The sequence below is a fragment of the Suricata suricatta genome, chromosome 1, assembly GCF_006229205.1.
Source record: "Suricata suricatta isolate VVHF042 chromosome 1, meerkat_22Aug2017_6uvM2_HiC, whole genome shotgun sequence".
In the NCBI taxonomy this organism is placed as follows: Eukaryota; Metazoa; Chordata; class Mammalia; order Carnivora; family Herpestidae; genus Suricata; species Suricata suricatta.
Genome location: NC_043700.1, coordinates 151,834,700 through 151,851,569, shown reverse-complemented (window position 1 = coordinate 151,851,569; position 16,870 = coordinate 151,834,700). Strand labels below are relative to the sequence as shown.

At 35.5% G+C, this 16,870-nt stretch overlaps 1 protein-coding gene across 3 annotated transcripts in view; it reads right to left on the bottom strand.

Moving 5' to 3' along the window:
• CLOCK (clock circadian regulator) overlaps window positions 1-16,870 on the bottom strand; it is a 135,151-nt gene that overhangs the window by 51,159 nt on the left and 67,122 nt on the right. For all 3 annotated transcript variants that reach the window (XM_029945680.1, XM_029945679.1, XM_029945681.1), the window contains 3 exons: window positions 15,488-15,636; window positions 12,574-12,665; window positions 1,530-1,619 (listed from right to left, as the gene is read on the bottom strand). In XM_029945680.1, coding sequence (XP_029801540.1) covers window positions 1,530-1,619; window positions 12,574-12,665; window positions 15,488-15,636 — 331 coding nt within the window. The remainder of the gene's footprint in view (window positions 1-1,529; window positions 1,620-12,573; window positions 12,666-15,487; window positions 15,637-16,870) is intronic.

Sequence of the window (16,870 nt, the reverse complement as noted above, 5' to 3'; positions counted from 1 at the left end):
AATGCAATTAAACATCCTCTTGGTAAAGATCCAACACCAGTGTGGCATTATGAAGGAATTTTTTAAACAGCCACATCACACAGTCTACTCACTTTCATATATCCAATAAATAATTACTGACTGCCTCTCTGAAAAACTAGCTGGCCCACGTAGATAGGGAGATTCAGTCCTTGCATTTAAAAGCTTACACCTATCATAATTATCCAAATTACAAAAAAATTAAATTTACTGGGTCATAATAGCAATATGTGTAGGTAACATAAGAACACAGAGGAAGAGTTATCTATTTCAGAATGGAGTTTATGAAAAGTGCCCAAAAAGCAGGCTCTTGAAAAGTGTGACCACATTGGAAATGATACTATGATTAAGTTAAAGATTAGTTTTATAAATCCATAACGAAAAGAAAAACCAGTACTATTGTACATGGTTTAGAAGCATATAATTAGCCCTTATTTAATTATTTAATCTAACCTTCATCGTATCTTAAGCCTATAAAGTTTCCTTCTCTTTTTTTAAAATATGTAAATATTAAAGAGTTGGCCAGAAAGTTCAGTCATCAGTCTGTCCTTCTCTGTGTCCATAATAGTTTACTTATGTGTTGCTATATTTTATTGTTTACTCTCAAATAATTTTTAGATGTTGGGCTAACTGCCTACTATATGAGCTTACTTGGAAAATAAAACCCCTTTAAAAAGTAGTAAAGCAAAGTTATTTTCTGTGTGATTCAAAGAAATTAGCAAATTAGTTACTACCTGGCTTTCCATAAGGTCCTTTCAGAATCTGGTCTTTTAAATGTTGAGTCTGTTCTTTATATAAAGTATGAAGAAGCAGAACAATCAGAGAGGAAGATATGGCTTTTTTCACTATCTCTTGAAAGAGACCCTTTACAGAATAGTTTGTCATAAATTTTCAAGAAATGGGCATTTTAAAAGTAATTTATAAGTAAATTTGGAATATTTATACTGTAAATCCCATCTTAGATAAGAACAATGTTATTTTATTTTTTTAAAAGTTATATTTTAAATAAAACTTCAAATTCATAAGAACTGTCAATTGCATTACAAGATAGCACCAAGCATAGAGGGTGACACAGAGTAGGTATTCAATAAGTATAAGTTTAATAAAACAGTAAACAAGGTCGCCTGGGTGGCTCAGTTGGCTGAGTGTCCAACTTTGGCTCAGGTCATGATCTCGCGGTCCAAGAGTTCAAGCCCTGTGTCAGGATCCTGCTTTGGATCCTGTGTCTCCCTGTCTCTCTGCCCCTTCCCAACCTGTGCATGCATGCTCTCACTCACTCGCTCTCTCTTCCTCTCTCAAAAAAAAAAACATAAACATAAAAATAAAAACTGTCTTGTCAGAATAAGGACGGCAGAGGTTAGAGAGACAGTTAAATATTAGTTGCCGCCAGAGAGACAGAGAGCTCTCATCCCCACAGAAACCACTGTGCAACATGGCTCTGGATGTCCTCTTCCACATGCTTTAGAACATTTAAAACAGGCATTAACAAGAAGAGATCATAGGATACTTACTGGTAAATGTTCAAGTAATGAAGTTATACTCTCAGATACATATATTATACTTCCATCTGTCATGATTGCTAAAAAAAAACCATCAAGAGCCTGAAATTAAACATAATGGTCAGTTAAGTGAAAAGAAAAAAGTATTTCACAGGACAGAAAAAAAATCTAATTAAATGACAAAGGACTCAATGTGGAATTTCCAGAGCACTGTCAAATGCTACCTTTTCCCTTTACAATACCTTAGTACATATCTTTGTGCATTTTTAAATGCTCCTGGCAAAAACAAAAAAAGTCACATTCTGGTCTAATATGGGAGAGCTGGGTTCTAAAACAGAGAGACTTAATGTTCTATCACTATTATTTATACGTACATTAAATGAAAACTGCCTTATTTGAAGATGCTAGTATATCTGAAGCACACGTGACATCAATGATAGGTCTTTGACACACAAAAGAACACGTTACCACCTTTGGGATATATTAACAGAGAGGTATTTGACTGAAGCTTAAGGAGATACATGGGTAATAAAGTGAAAGGGAGATTAAGCTGCTGCAGGCTGAGGTCAGATCATGACAGGCCTTGAATACCAGGTCAAGACATTAGGACTCTGTTCAAAAGAAGTCTAGAAGCAGTGTGTACCTGGATTTAGGGGAAACAGAATTGTAAGGAAAATCTCAATTGCTTTGGAACAGTCTGGGAAGTTAACAAAAATCCGGATGAAAGTAGTAGCAGCAAGAACCAAGAAGGACTTAGGCAAGCATTGAGAAATGGGAAGTTAGAGTTCAGGAAAGAAGCTGGTACAGGGGATACAATACTTAATAATAAAGCAATCCTGTACTTAATATTTTATAGAGTATTTTCACTTGAGAATCCTAGGCACAAAAGTGACAGGTGAAGAAATGAGATCTGCAAAAGACAGGAGCATGCCAAAGACAAATCCTTGGGAGTAATGTCTACACATTGGGATGAGGAGGAAGAAAAGTGCCAGAGAACATGAGGGAGAAGACACTGGTGAATGACAAGGTGAGGAGAAAGAAGGATGGTTCACGGTAAATTAGGATCAAACAGGATAAAGAGAGAAAATGAGAAATGAATTTTGGTGACTTTTCAAAGAGTTATGTTGGTAGAAGGGTGAGTCAAACTATACAGTGAAGTTAGAGATGAGTGGATAATCAGGCGATTATAAACCACTCATTTATGAACTTCAGAGGGAAGAACGGAGAAAGGACAAGTTTCAAGAGGGCCAAGTTTCGAGGGAAGTGACTGAAGTATATATGCAGGCTGAAGAAAAGGTAGATCCAGTGAAAAAATGCTGAAGATACAAAGCAGAAAAGATATACCATAGGAGGTGTTCCTCTTTGCCTATCACACTAAATTTAATTTCTTTTTAAATTATAGGGCTCTCTCAAAAGACAGCAATCTCAAGCAAATCCGTATATATCTTCTTAAAAATAAACCCATATATATCTGCTTCAACTTTGTATCTGCAGCACCCAGCAGATGTGTGGCATGCGGTAGACAAAAAATATCTGAAGTACATAATGGGTAGACCTGGGAGTTAGACCAATCTCCATCTAGTTCTAAGTAATTACTGAAGAATTGTTGAATATATGGAAAAAGGCACTGGCCCCAGCTCCCCTCACCTTGTATTGGGGTACAGATTTGGATGTCAAAACGAACAAACAGATTTTGAGTAGATAGCTATCTTCTAGAATAGCTCAGAAAAATGCATTATAAGGTCTAAGAAAACCTTGTAATTTAAGAAAATTGATGAAATTATTTTTACAAAAACTCCTTACTACAATAATGCCAGTATTATTATTTTGCAATGAATGGGGTCAAAATGATATTAAAAAGAATATGCTTCATGTGAAGCTAGATTATCTTTGAAAGCAAATTAATATTTACTATACTGTATTTGCTCTTAGATATTTGATAGAAATTGAGTGCAGCTCTCTTCTGTGAAGAGAATGAACTGGAATCAGAACTCTTGGTGACATACGGCGGTTCCCAGAACCTGCCCTTTTCATCCTCAGGAAAGGCAAAGACTAACTAGAGAGAAGCCTCCATCAATACCACAAAAGTCTTAAAGGACCCAGGGCCCAGACTTCTTTTCACTGGAGGGATACAATTTCTGGGGAAGGTGGATGAGTAGGTACATCAAAAACCAAAAGGTTCTTGATGAGTGCTCTATAGCAGAAGAGATAAGGAAGAAAAAGTAAGACAGGGAAGGACATCCTACTCCTAAGACTGAAGCCTGTGAAGCTTATCCCTTCCCCATGTTGTATGATGTAACAGGAAGTTCATTAATTAAAATTCTTCTCGTCAAAGATAGTGGCAGAGTAGGAGGACCCCAGGCTCAACTCATCCCACAAATACAACTAGATATCTACCAAATCATCTTAAATACCCCAGAAATCCATCTAAAGATTGGCAGAACAAGCTCCATGACTGAAGGTGGAGAAGATGCCACAGTGAAGAAAGTAGGAAGAGCAGAGACGCAGTGAAAAAGATTGGCTGCTGTGGTGGGAAGGGAGGAAGCCCCAGGAGCAGAGAAGGGTGAGAGACACACTAGCACACAGGGGAGCACCAAGGAAAACAAGTCCCCACAGCACCTGGCTTGGAAAGCAGGAGGGGCTGAATTTTGTGAGTTCTGGCAACCAGCAGGGCTTAAACCCTGGAGTTCTAAAGATCAGCAGGCTTGGCTTGGGAGAGACCAGAGGCAGTGGAGAAGGCAGGACAAACAGCCCATGGACATAAGAGTATAGAAACAGCAATCTGAAGAGCTCCTGGGGCACACAATGGAGAGGTGATTAGCTTACTTCAGAGTGTATCCCAAAGAGGCAGCATCACAGAAAGAGCCTGCCAGGAACCAAGGAACTGGCAAGCTCCATTTCCCTCTCCCATCACTCAGCCTAAGCACACAGCCACCTGTGGGAACCAGTGCAGCCCAACACTTGCTATCTATTGCTTCTACCTAGCCCCATATCCCCATGATCTAGAAAACTGTGCTTTCTAGTTGCATTTGCCTAAGTCCCAGGATGGTGGGTCTCCTCCCCCAGAAAGCCAATCCAAACCCCTGCCCACACGTCTCCTCACTCGGATGTCTGGCAAGGCTCAGTTCCAGTGGAGGTGGTGATAGATCTCATTTCATAAATAGACCAGACCACACCTATGAAAACATGCTACATTCAGTCCAGGAATCAAACACTGCCTAAAACAGGCAGGGAGAACCTCTGCAGATGACTGGCCTGAAGGATAAAACAGCCAGGACACAACAGCACTGCACACACAGCACGTGTTAGAGATATTCCCTGAAGTACCAGGTCCTGGGGGAAGATGGCGCACTACCGGGCACAGCACTATAAAACCTCTTCTTCAAAAAGCCATTACCCTCAAAAATAGGAGATGTTGTTGACTTTCCTAGCACACAGAAATAGGCACATAGACTTAGAGAAAATGAGAAGACAGAGGAATTTGTCCCAAATCAAAAAACAGGACAAAGCCACAGCCAGAGACCTAAGTAAAACAGAATTAACATGCCTGATAGAGATTTTAAAGTAATGATCATACACACACACACACACACACACACACACACACACACACACACACACTGGACTTGACAAAAGAGTGGAAGACATTAGTGAGACTCTCAATACAGATATAAGGAATAACATAGCAGAGATAAAGAGCTCAATAAAAGAAATAAGAAATACACTTGTCAGAAAGAACAGGGTGGAAGAAGAAGAGGAACGAATTAATGACCTATAAGACAGAGTAATGGAAAGTTATCAAGCTGAACAAAAGATAGAGAAAAGAGTTACACAAAACAAGAATAGATTTAGGGAACTCAGTGACTCCATCAAACACATTAGTGTTCATATTATAGGAGTCCCAGAAGAAAAAGAAGGAGAAAAGGGGGGGTAGAAAATTTATTTGAAGAGAAAATAGCTAAAAACTTCCCTAATTTGGAGAAGGAAACAGATATCTAGATCCAGGAGGCATCAAGAACCCCCAACAAAATCAACAAAAGTGGATCTACATGAAAACATAATTAAAATAGCAAAATATAGGAGCAAGCAGAGTGGTGCAGCAGAAGCGTGCTGGGCCCATAAAATAGCAAAATATAGCAAGAAAGGAAAAACTTTAAAAGCAACAAAAGAAGACAGTTACATACAAGGGAAATCTCATAAAGCTAGCAGGGAATTTTTCAGCAGAAACTTTCCAAGCCAGAAGAGAGTGGCATTATCTATTCAAAGTACTGAATGGGAAAAATCTGCAACCAAGAATACTTTATTCAACAAGGCTATCATTCAGAACAGGAGGAGAGCTAAAGAGTTTCCCAAACAACAATAAAAATAGTCTTCCAGACAAACCAAAACTAAAGGAGTTCATGATCACTAAACCAGTCCTGAAAGAAATATTAAAGGGAATTTTTGAGTGGAAAAGAAAACAGTGTGAACAGGAAACACAAAAGCAGTAAAAATGAGTATTCCTATAAAACATCCATCAAGGAACTCACAAAATAAAAGAAGGTAGAATATGACACCATAAACCAAAACATGGGGAAGAGAGGTGTAATGAATGGGTTCAAACTTAAATAACCATCAACTTAATATAGACTGCTAAATGCAGAAGATGTTAAATATAAACCTAATGATAACCAGAGATCAAAAATCATTAATAAATATGCAAAGAATATGGAGAAATACATCCAAATGTATCACTAAAGAGAACCATCAAAGAGAGAAAGACAAGAAAGGACCAGAGAGAATCTTCAAAAACAACCACAAAACAGGTAATAAAATAGCAACAAATACATATCTATCAATAATTACTTTGAATGTAAATGTACTAAATGCTCCAATCAACTCACAGGGTGACAGGATGGCTAAAAAACAACAAAAAACCCCCAGAAAACAAAAAACAATAAGACCCATCTATACGTTTCCTATAAAAGACTATTTTAGACCTAATGACATCTGCAGATTGAAAATGAAGTGATGGGAGAAATATTTATCATGTAAATGGATGTCAAAGGAAAGCCAGAGTAAAAAGAGAGGCAAACCAAGAAATAGACTCTTAACTACAGAGAACAAACTGAGGATTGCTGAGGGGTGGTGGTCAGGGGGTACGGTTTAAACAGTTGATGGATATTAAGGAGGGCAGCTGTTGTGATGAACACTGGGTGTTGTATGTAACTGGTGAGTCATTAAGATTCTACACCTGAAATTAATATTGCACCATGTTAACTAGCTAAAAAAGAGAGAAGAAGTGGAGGAAGAAAGAAAAAGAAAGCCAGGAAGGAAGTTAGGAAAGAAGGGAGGGTGGGAGTAACAATACTTATATGGGACAAAACTGACTTTATTTTTTTTTAATTTTTTAAAAATGTTTTTTATTTATTTATTTTTCCTATTTATTTATTTATTTAACATATGCAATTATTTTCCATCATTTACAATACAGTAGTTACAATGACACTCCAAACAGAAAAGCAAAGTAAAAAATCAAAACCCCAACTTCTATTTCATGTAATTAGACTTATACAGAAATTAGAAGGTTATGTAACAACTAGTTAATCACCTAATTTCACAGCTATCTGAAGTGGCGATAGTTATATAGCAGCTTATCTATGATACATTCAAGATACATGATACAATTTATTACTTGCCCATAAGCTAAAACACAGCCTGCTTAATACCTTTCCTTAAATTCCACCTCTATACTACAGAATACTTGAGGTCCATGCAAAAAAGTAGCAAAACTGACTTTAAAACAAAGCCTGTAACAAGAAGCAAAGAAGGGCACTATACAATAAAAAAAAGGGGATAATCCAACAAGATATAACAATTGTAAATATTTATGCCCCCAAATACATAAAACAGTTAAGAAGAAACTTGAAGGGACTAACAGAAAATAATACAGTATAGTAGGGGACTTTAACACCTCACTTATATCACAGAATATCAACAAGGAAACAATAGCTTTGAATGAAAATTGGACCATATAGATTTAATAGACATATTCAGAACATTCCATCTTAAAGCAGCAGAATGCACATTCTTTTTAAGTGCACATGGAACATTCTCCAGAACAGATCACATATTAAGTCCCAAAACAAGCCTCAACAAATTCAAAAAGATTGAAGTCATACATACCATGCATCTTTTCTGACCACAACTTTATGAAACTAGAAGTCAACCACAAGAAAAAAATCTGGAAAGACCACAAACACATGGAAATTAAATAACATACTACTAAACACTAAATGAATCAATTAGGAGATAGAGGGAATAAAAAGGACATGGAAACAAATGAGAAATGAAAACCTTTGGGACGCAGTAAAAGCAGCTCTAAGAGGGAAGTTTATAGCAATATAGGCTTACTTCAAGAAGCAAGAAAAATCTCAGATAAACAACCTAACCTTACACCTAAAGGAGTCAGAACAAGAATAGTAAACAAAACATAAAACCAGCAGAAGGAAGGAAATAAAGATTAGGGCAGAAATAAATGATAGATAAACTAAGACAAAAACTGACCAATGAAACCAGAGCTAGTTCTTGAAATTAAAAAAAAAAAATCAATAAAACTGATAAGCCAATAACCAGACTTACCAAGAAAAAAGAGAAAGGATCCAAATAAATAAATGACAAATGACAGAGGAGAATTAACAACAAACACCACAGAAATGCAATTGCAACAGATTAAAAAACTACATGACAACAAACTGAACATACAAGAAATGGATAAAATATAGCCTACCAAAACTGAAACAGGAACACAGGAAATATAAACAGACCAATTACCAGCAAATAAATGGAATCAGTAATCAAAAAACTCCCAACAAACTAAAGTCCATGACCAGATGGCTTCATAGGCAAATTCTACCAAACATTCCAAATTCTTCTCAAACTATTTCAAAGAATAGAAGAGGAAGGAAAACCTCCAAATTTATTCTATGAGGCCAGCATTACCCTGATACCAAAACCAGATAAAGACACCACAAAAAAAGAATTACAGGCCATATCTCTGATGAACACAGATGCAAAAATTCCCAAAATGAGATTAGCAAGCCAAATCCAACAAAACATTAAAGAAATCATTCACCACAATCAAGTGGGATTTATTCCTGGACTGCAAGAGTGGGTCAATAATTGCATATCAATCAATATGACACATATCAATAAGAGAAAGGATAAGAACCATATGATCATTTCAGTAACTGCAGAAGAAGCATTTGACAAAGTACAAAATCCATTCATGATAAAAACCCTCAACAAAGTGGTTTTAAGAGGCAATACCTCAACATAATAAAGGTCATATATGAAAAACCCACAGCTAATGTCATCCTTAATGGGGAAAAAGAGTTTTTCCCCTAATGTCAGGAACCACACAAGGCTATCCACTCTCATCATTTATTTAACACCATACTAGAATTCCTAGCCCCAGCAATCAGACAACAAAAATATAAGGCATCCAAATCTGTAAGGAACATGTAAAACGTTCACTATTTTCATGTGATGTGATACTATACACAGAAAACCCAAAGAGTTCACCAAAAAACTGCTAGAACTGATAAATGACTTCAGTAAAGTCACAGGATATAAAATTAATCTACATAAATGTTGCATTTCTATATGTCAATAATGAAAGAGCATAAAGAAAAATTAAGAAAACCATCCCATTTATGATTGCACCAAAAATAATAATAAGATACTTAGGAAAAAACCTAATAACGAAAGAGGTGAAAGACCTTTCCCTGAACACTATGAAACACTTATGAAAGACATTAAAGATGACATAAAAAAATGGAAAGACATTCCATGCTGATGGACTGGGAGAACAAATATTGTTAAAATGTTGATACTATCCAAAGCAATCTACACATTTGACAGCAATCCCTATGAAAATACCAACAGTGTTTTTTACAAACTAGAACGACCAACCCTAAAATTTGTATGGAACCACAACAGACCCCGAATAGCCAAAGTAATCTTGAAAAAGAGAGCAAAGCTGAAGCCATAACAATTCCAGACTTCAAGTTCTACTACAAAGCTGTAGTAATCAAAACAGTATGGTACTGGCACAAAAACAGATACATAGATCAACAGAACAGAAAACCCAGAAAATAAACCCACAATTATATGGTCAATCTTCAACAAAGCAGAAAAAAATTTCCAACAAGTGATGTTGGGAAAACTGGACAGCCAAAGAATATAGCTGGACCACTTTTTTATACCATACACAAAGATAAATTCAAAATGAATTAAAGACCTAAATGGGAGACTTCAAACTATAAAAGTCCTAGAAGAGAGCATAGGTTAGTAACTTCTCTGACATCAGTTGTAGCAACTTTTTCTAGAGAGGTCCCCTGAGGCAAGGGAAACAAAAGCAAAAATAAACTACTGGGACTACATCAAAATAAAAAGCTCTGCACAATGAAGAAAACAATCAACAAAACTAAAAGGCAACCTATGGGATGGGAGAAGGTATTTACAAATGACATATCTGATAAAGAATTAGTATCCAAAATCTAACAAACTTCAAGAACTGAACACCAAAACCCCCAATCCTCCAAAGACAACATACAGATGGCAAACAGATATACATGAAAAGATACTCAGCATCAATTATCATCAGGGAAATACAATCAAAACTACAATGAAGTATCGCCTCACACCTGTCAGAATGGCTAAAATCAACAACACAACAACCAACCAGTGATGGCAAGGATGTAGAGAAAGGAGAACACTTTTGCGCTGTTGGTGGGAATGAAAACTAGTGCAGCCACTCTGGAGAATGGTACAGAGGTTCCTCAGAAAGGTAAAAATAGAACTACCCCAGGATCCAGTAATCACACTACTGGGTATTTACCCAAAGAATATAAAAACATGAATTCAAAGGGAGATTTGTTTCCCAATGTTTACAGCAGCATTAGTCACAATGGTCAAGATACGGAAGCAGCTCAAATGTCCATCAAATTATTATTGTTTTTTTAAATATCAGCACCCTTCTTTCTTCCTTTCAATAGCTATCTACATAGGTACTACATGTGTCTTGTCAAATAATAAAAAATCTGTGTAAAGAAAATTTGGAGACAATGCTGTTTGAGTTAGCCTATTAGTAAATTTATCTTCATTAAGGTATTAAGAAATGAGTAAAAATATTATACCAATTTATGAATTTGTAAGTAAATTTTCATACCAATGAAGCAGAGTAAGTAAATGTTGATGATTAACACAGAATTCCTTATTATACCTCTACAGTGACAATATAATCATAAAATAAAAATTAAGGAGTAATTAAATGAGTTAAATCCTTTCTCTGTTTAGACATTAGCTTCTGCGTACTGTTTCATAAACATATTATTTTTACCTAAGCGAGATAATTTTGGACATTATCAATGAGTTTAGTGATGAGTAGATGATCGGAAGGCTATTGCAGACCACTCTTTTACGGATTTGTCTTAAAATCAGAAACTATTATTTGGTCTGTAACGTAAGTGTCCAGTAATTCACTGGTGGTTTTTTTGGCTAAAAGGTCTGTTCTTTGGCCAGCTTTCAACGAAAGAAGTTTCATGAGTGGCAGTGTGCACAGAGGTTGAGGCCAGGGAGATGAGAGGCTGCAGTGAGTCCCAGCTGGACTACTTACTAACTGTGTTACTTTGAGTAAGTTTCATAATCAATCCCTTTGTTCCTTGATTTCCTCATGTGGAAGTAAGAAAGGCATAAACAGATACTACTTCATAAGATTATTCTGAGTATTCAGAGTTAATATGTGAAAAGTGTGCATTATTCTTCAGATTTTAAGCACAACTACAATTATATTTAATAAACTTATAGTCCAATAAACTTTCATATGGTAATATTTCTGAATGTATACATAATTAATCCAGCAATTAACTGATCCATCCAAAGTACGAACAGAAAAATAACTCATTGATTTGCAAAATACTTTGTTGCTTTAGACTTCAATGTACAAAGACAGTTGCAATACAGTACATTACGTATACATACATACATGGCACAGATAAATGTTTAAGGCCTAAAATAATAGATCCAAACAAATAGGGTAAGAGATGTAAAGTATTTAACAACCACCACATCCCTACCTCAACTGCCTTCCTTGGGTCTTTCTATGTCTACTTTGTTATGTATTTATTTTTCTTGTTGTTAAATGTTACTGCCAAAGTATACCACCTGTTTCATATTGTAAGTGTGAATGGAAATTTGATATTGAACTCCGTACTTTGTGTGCAAAGATGATACCTATATTATTCTACACAAGAAACAATTTAAAAAGTAGAGAAGTAAAATTGATAGATATGAATAACTTAAAATATTTGTGGATTTTAGAAATGATTGTATGAGGTATTAGAGGGTTTTCAATTATAAGCAAATTGAATTGTTTTCAAAAATAATTTTGTTACAAAAGAACATTTACTTATTTCCTTTTAAAAGTTTCTACTTGAATTAAGAAGAGTCGCTTTCCAATGTATAGTTCAATGTTTTTAATATTTTTAAAATAATAATAAATGATTTTATATTGTATTTAGGTAAATTTTAATTTGTTTAAAAAAATCCTCTGCCCAGTGGTATCCATTTCATAATAATACTTAAAGATTGTATTCTTAAAGTAATCTCTATACGTAACGTGGGCTCAAATTCATGACCCTGAGATCAAGAGTCACATGCTCTACCAACTGAGCCAGATGCCCCTTATAATAGTATTAAACAAGTGGTGAATAATCTACATTTTCTTCATTTGAATGTTGTCAGTGTGGTCTCAGGTAAAGAACTTGATAAGCGACAGGTTTCTTTCATCAAGCCTCTCAAAAAATCATGTAATATTAAAAATATGAAAATTTAACATTACCACATACTATTTATTTATACTTACATCAATTGTTTTTAATTGAAGATATAATTTGATTTTTAATGAATTAAGACTTTTCAATATTAAATTAATACTGTGAAAATATATTAAAATTCATCATCTCTATGATTTCTGAGGAAAATAAAACTTTCCAAAAAGTAAATCCAGACATACCTCTAACATTAATTGTGTAAATTCTTCATTACTAAGGAATGTAGGTTTCCAGTCCTGTCGAATTTCACTGGCATCTGACTGTGCAGTGATTTCTGTAAAGATTATTTGACACATTAGTGGCATACTCAGAACATGGGGCAGGGCTAAAGGGTGGTAGAAAAGTCCAACAAGCTGCCTGCCTTCCAGCTCTCTATTTAAAATGAGAACCACGGGCAATACCATTTATTGGTCCAGGTAGGTATCAAGAGGTCCAGGTTTGGGTCTGATGAACTACATGGGCTAATGTGCCAAGTTAGCTCGCTGGAGTTGGTCTCCTGGGAATACCAGTCTCTGCTTTTCCTCTGGGAGCTCTGACAACCTGTATTGTTGAAGGCTTGAGGCTGCTTCCTGCTTGACATAATGACTAAATAGGAACCAGAACAAGAACCAAAATTCTTTATCCTCATCCTTCTCTTGACACTTGAATGATGGAACCTAGAGTGGTCGTTAAGGACATGAGCCTGGAGAAAGGAGCCAAGGACGTCAGTCCATCATTCTGCTTTTGACTGAAAGGACCACAGGTTTGCCTGCTGCCAGGCAGCAAGGTTCTTCCCAATGTGAGGTGCTCTAGTCTTAATAATCAAGGAGACTAAATTGAGATTTGGGCAAAAACTTCAAGGTAATAATCCCAGGATGATTTTTCTTAGTGTCCTCTTCCATGGTTTCAATCTGGTCAATGTTTGGAGATCCCCGGCTTGGGCACACATTTTAACAAAATTCTTATAGTTTGTTTTGCAACATTTTTCTTATAGATTTAGTTATGAGAAAGCTATTCATAAATGGTGAAACCTCAACTATTTAGGTAATAAATACTTTTCCATTTTTAAATACAGACATCTTAACCAAAATAAAAATTTATGTCATAGATTTGACGCTATAAAACATATTCTACTTTGCAGTGAAAAGTAGGGACTAGGCTGTTTTGGTTTTGTATTACCAGATATACATATCAAGCATATGAAATTGACACCCAACTTTTGGCATACTGAAAATGCCTGGACTACTAATATGAAGAGTAACTAAGAAGTCTAGCTACTAATTCTGTGGAATATAGTCATGCTTTTCACATTCACACCAATTACATACATCCAGAAAAAAGATTTAAATCCACAAGCAAATCCCACCTAGTTAAACATAGGCTTACAATATTAATGAGTATATAAGAATTCCCTTGTAATTTAAGGTAAATTTCACTTTTCTGAGAATTATATACTCAATTTTGGGAAAAAAAAAAGTTGGTCTACTTAATGCCAGTATTAATCTTCAATTATCAGGGGCAAACGCCAAGTATACTATTTCATTTCATTCTACAATCATTTCTTGAACTGCAGTGTCTGAGGGGACTGAGTGTGCTAACAAGAGACACCAAGGTCAGTGAGAATACTAACTTCAGGGGTAAAATGTAGTAATAAAAATGAAGACAAGCAATTACGACACATTTACAGAAGGATCAAGAGAATTTGGCAACTGTGATGTAGCAGTAATAAGGAAGATTAAAAAAAAAATCCAAGTCTTTTCAGGCTTGAGTCCTGAAGACTGAAAGGGTGGTGGTGTAAAAACGTAAAATGGAAGTTGAGAGAAAGAGGCGACTTGACAAAATGAATTCAGTTTTAGATGCACTGGGGTTGAGGACATGCAAAAGAAAGATCCAAAAGTTATCTGGATACAAAAGACTGAGAAGTTTGCATCTACAAATACAGATATGATAGTTTAATAGAGAGGCAATATTTAAAGCTACAGAATGAGATAACCCAGGGAAAGAGTGTAGAGAAAAAGAGCACAAAAGACAAGACATTTAGAGGGCAAAACAAGGAAAGTTTCAGTTAGGAAGTGGGAGTAAATGAAGAAATGCAGTATAAGACAGGCTGAGGAAAACGAAAACCAGTGGAGGATGGATTAAAATTTCCAGTGCATTCGGTATAAGAAAAAGCTACTGCTATTATTTGATTGGCAGCAAAAGGGGTGGGGCTAACAGCATTTGTGAAATTAACAAAAATAATTTCAAAGAGTGGTGGAGCATAAAAATCAGCTTGGTGATGCATGACTAAGTGAGCCCGGGAGCAATGAATAAAGGTACTAGTTACAAATTCTCCTTTGGAGAAGTTTTATGGTTTCATTTCCAGCTGGAAAAGGAAATGTTCCTTTACAAGTTTTTCATCTATTATCTCGGTCACCAAAATACTTATATTCTGTAACTTTTTCTTTTCCTTAAGTTATTTATAGTCAAAGTGATTTTCTTCAATTAACAATTATTTTATAAACAGTGTTTATTTACTAGACATACACTGAAATCATTTTTTAAAATGGCATATAAGGCCGAAATGATGAGGCTCTTGCCTTTCTTTCAAATACACCCATAACTTTCCAACTAAACTATGCTCCAATTACACTGAACACTCTCCCTGCTTTTGCACACACTATTTCCTATTGCCTATGGGTGAAATGCTGTTCTCCTAACTTAACCCAAAAGGAAGATTCAGTTGAAAAAATCAACTATTTTTAAGCCTTTCCTGACACATTTTTTCCCTGTGTCTCACAACATGTTTATGGTTTACAAACACTACTCACATTTTAAATATCTACACTGTAAATTAGCTATTCACATGCTTGTCTTCTTTGGCTTAAGTTTAATTGAGGGCCAGGACTGCTACTCTGTACTCCAAGAATCTAACATATAGTAGGCACTAAATAAATGTTTGTTGAATGAGATGAAGAACATACTGGGAAACCTTTAAAAAGGCAATTGATTTCTTTCTCTTAAAAAACAAAGTGTGGAAGTATCCAATTTTAAGAATCACTGTCAAGATTCTACCATATTATGCTGTAAGGGAGGGTCTATTAAAAAAAGTTCCATATTATAAAGTTAAAATTTTACCTTTATGTTTTCGTAAAAAATCAATGCTCTTCTGCAGAACAGTAGACTTGTCCATTTTCCTAGCATTACCAGGAAGCATGGATCCCAGTTCTTTAATGAGAACATTAAACTGATCTCTACGTTTCTTTTCAGATTTGTTTCTAGATACTCTGATAAAAAAGAAAAAGCAGTTTTCAAACAATTCATTTGATTACACACATAATTTGATACAATGATCACTTTGGACACAACTACACATCATGTACTCTGTCAATACAGGTGATAGTAAGTATTTATCCAAAAGTTACCAACAATGTACAGTTAATTTAGGCAATAATTTTCTTCTCTGTTTATCAGTAAAGAAACTTACATATTAAGCATTTAGCATATATGTTCTTAGGAAAATGCCAATAAGACAAACTTCATTCAAATCTCAGGTTTTAATATTTACCAAGAATTTATATTTTCCTTAATAGGTTATTATGAAAATTACTGAGATACATTTGTGAAAATGCATATAATGTACATATAATTATTCAAAATTAAGAAGTAGAAGAAAGTTATCCATCTCCTGTAAGTTTTAAATTACAAATCTAAAAATAAAAATCTCTCTACCCTCAGGCTTACCATAGAACCCTTCCCCTCTATTTTGATATCCCAGCCTCCACCAAGAGCTATAACCAATTATCTGCATCTCTCTCTCCATTAGGCTGTGTACTTCTTGATAACAAAGACCAATTTTTTCATCTAAGCACTTAAATGTAATAACAAACAGTAAGCACTCAAAATATGCATGCCAAACAATAGTACTATTATATGTGCAACAGTTAACCAGTAAAATACCAAGTGGCACCATGACCTTCAGACAAGTAAATATAATTATTTATAAAGCAATTAATCATTCTATGATACCTCTGTCTGCTTTGTGAAGTCAGGTCTTTTTTTTTTTCTTTTTGTTTTTGTTTTTGTTTTTTTTTTTTTTTACACGAAGGCATCATGTGCAGTGCAGAGCCCAAGGTGGGGCCTGAAGTCTCCAGACCTGAGTTGAGATCAAGAGTCAGACAGCTAACTGACTGAGCCACTCAGGTGCCCCAGAAGTCAGACTTTCTAATTCAGTAGTGGGGAAAAAAATATAATGGTTCAGGGGCGCCTGGGTGGCTCAGTCGGTTGAGCATCCAACTTCGGCTCAGGTCATGATCTCACAGTTCATGGGTTTGAGCCCTGCATTGGGCTCTGTGCTGACAGCTAGCTCAGAGCCTGGAGACTGCTTCGGATTCTGTATCTCCCTCTCTCTGACCCTTCCTTGCTCGCACTGTCTCTCTCTCTCTCAAAAATAAAATTACATTTTTATTTTTTACATATTTTTACATACATTTTACATACATTTTACATTTACATATTTAT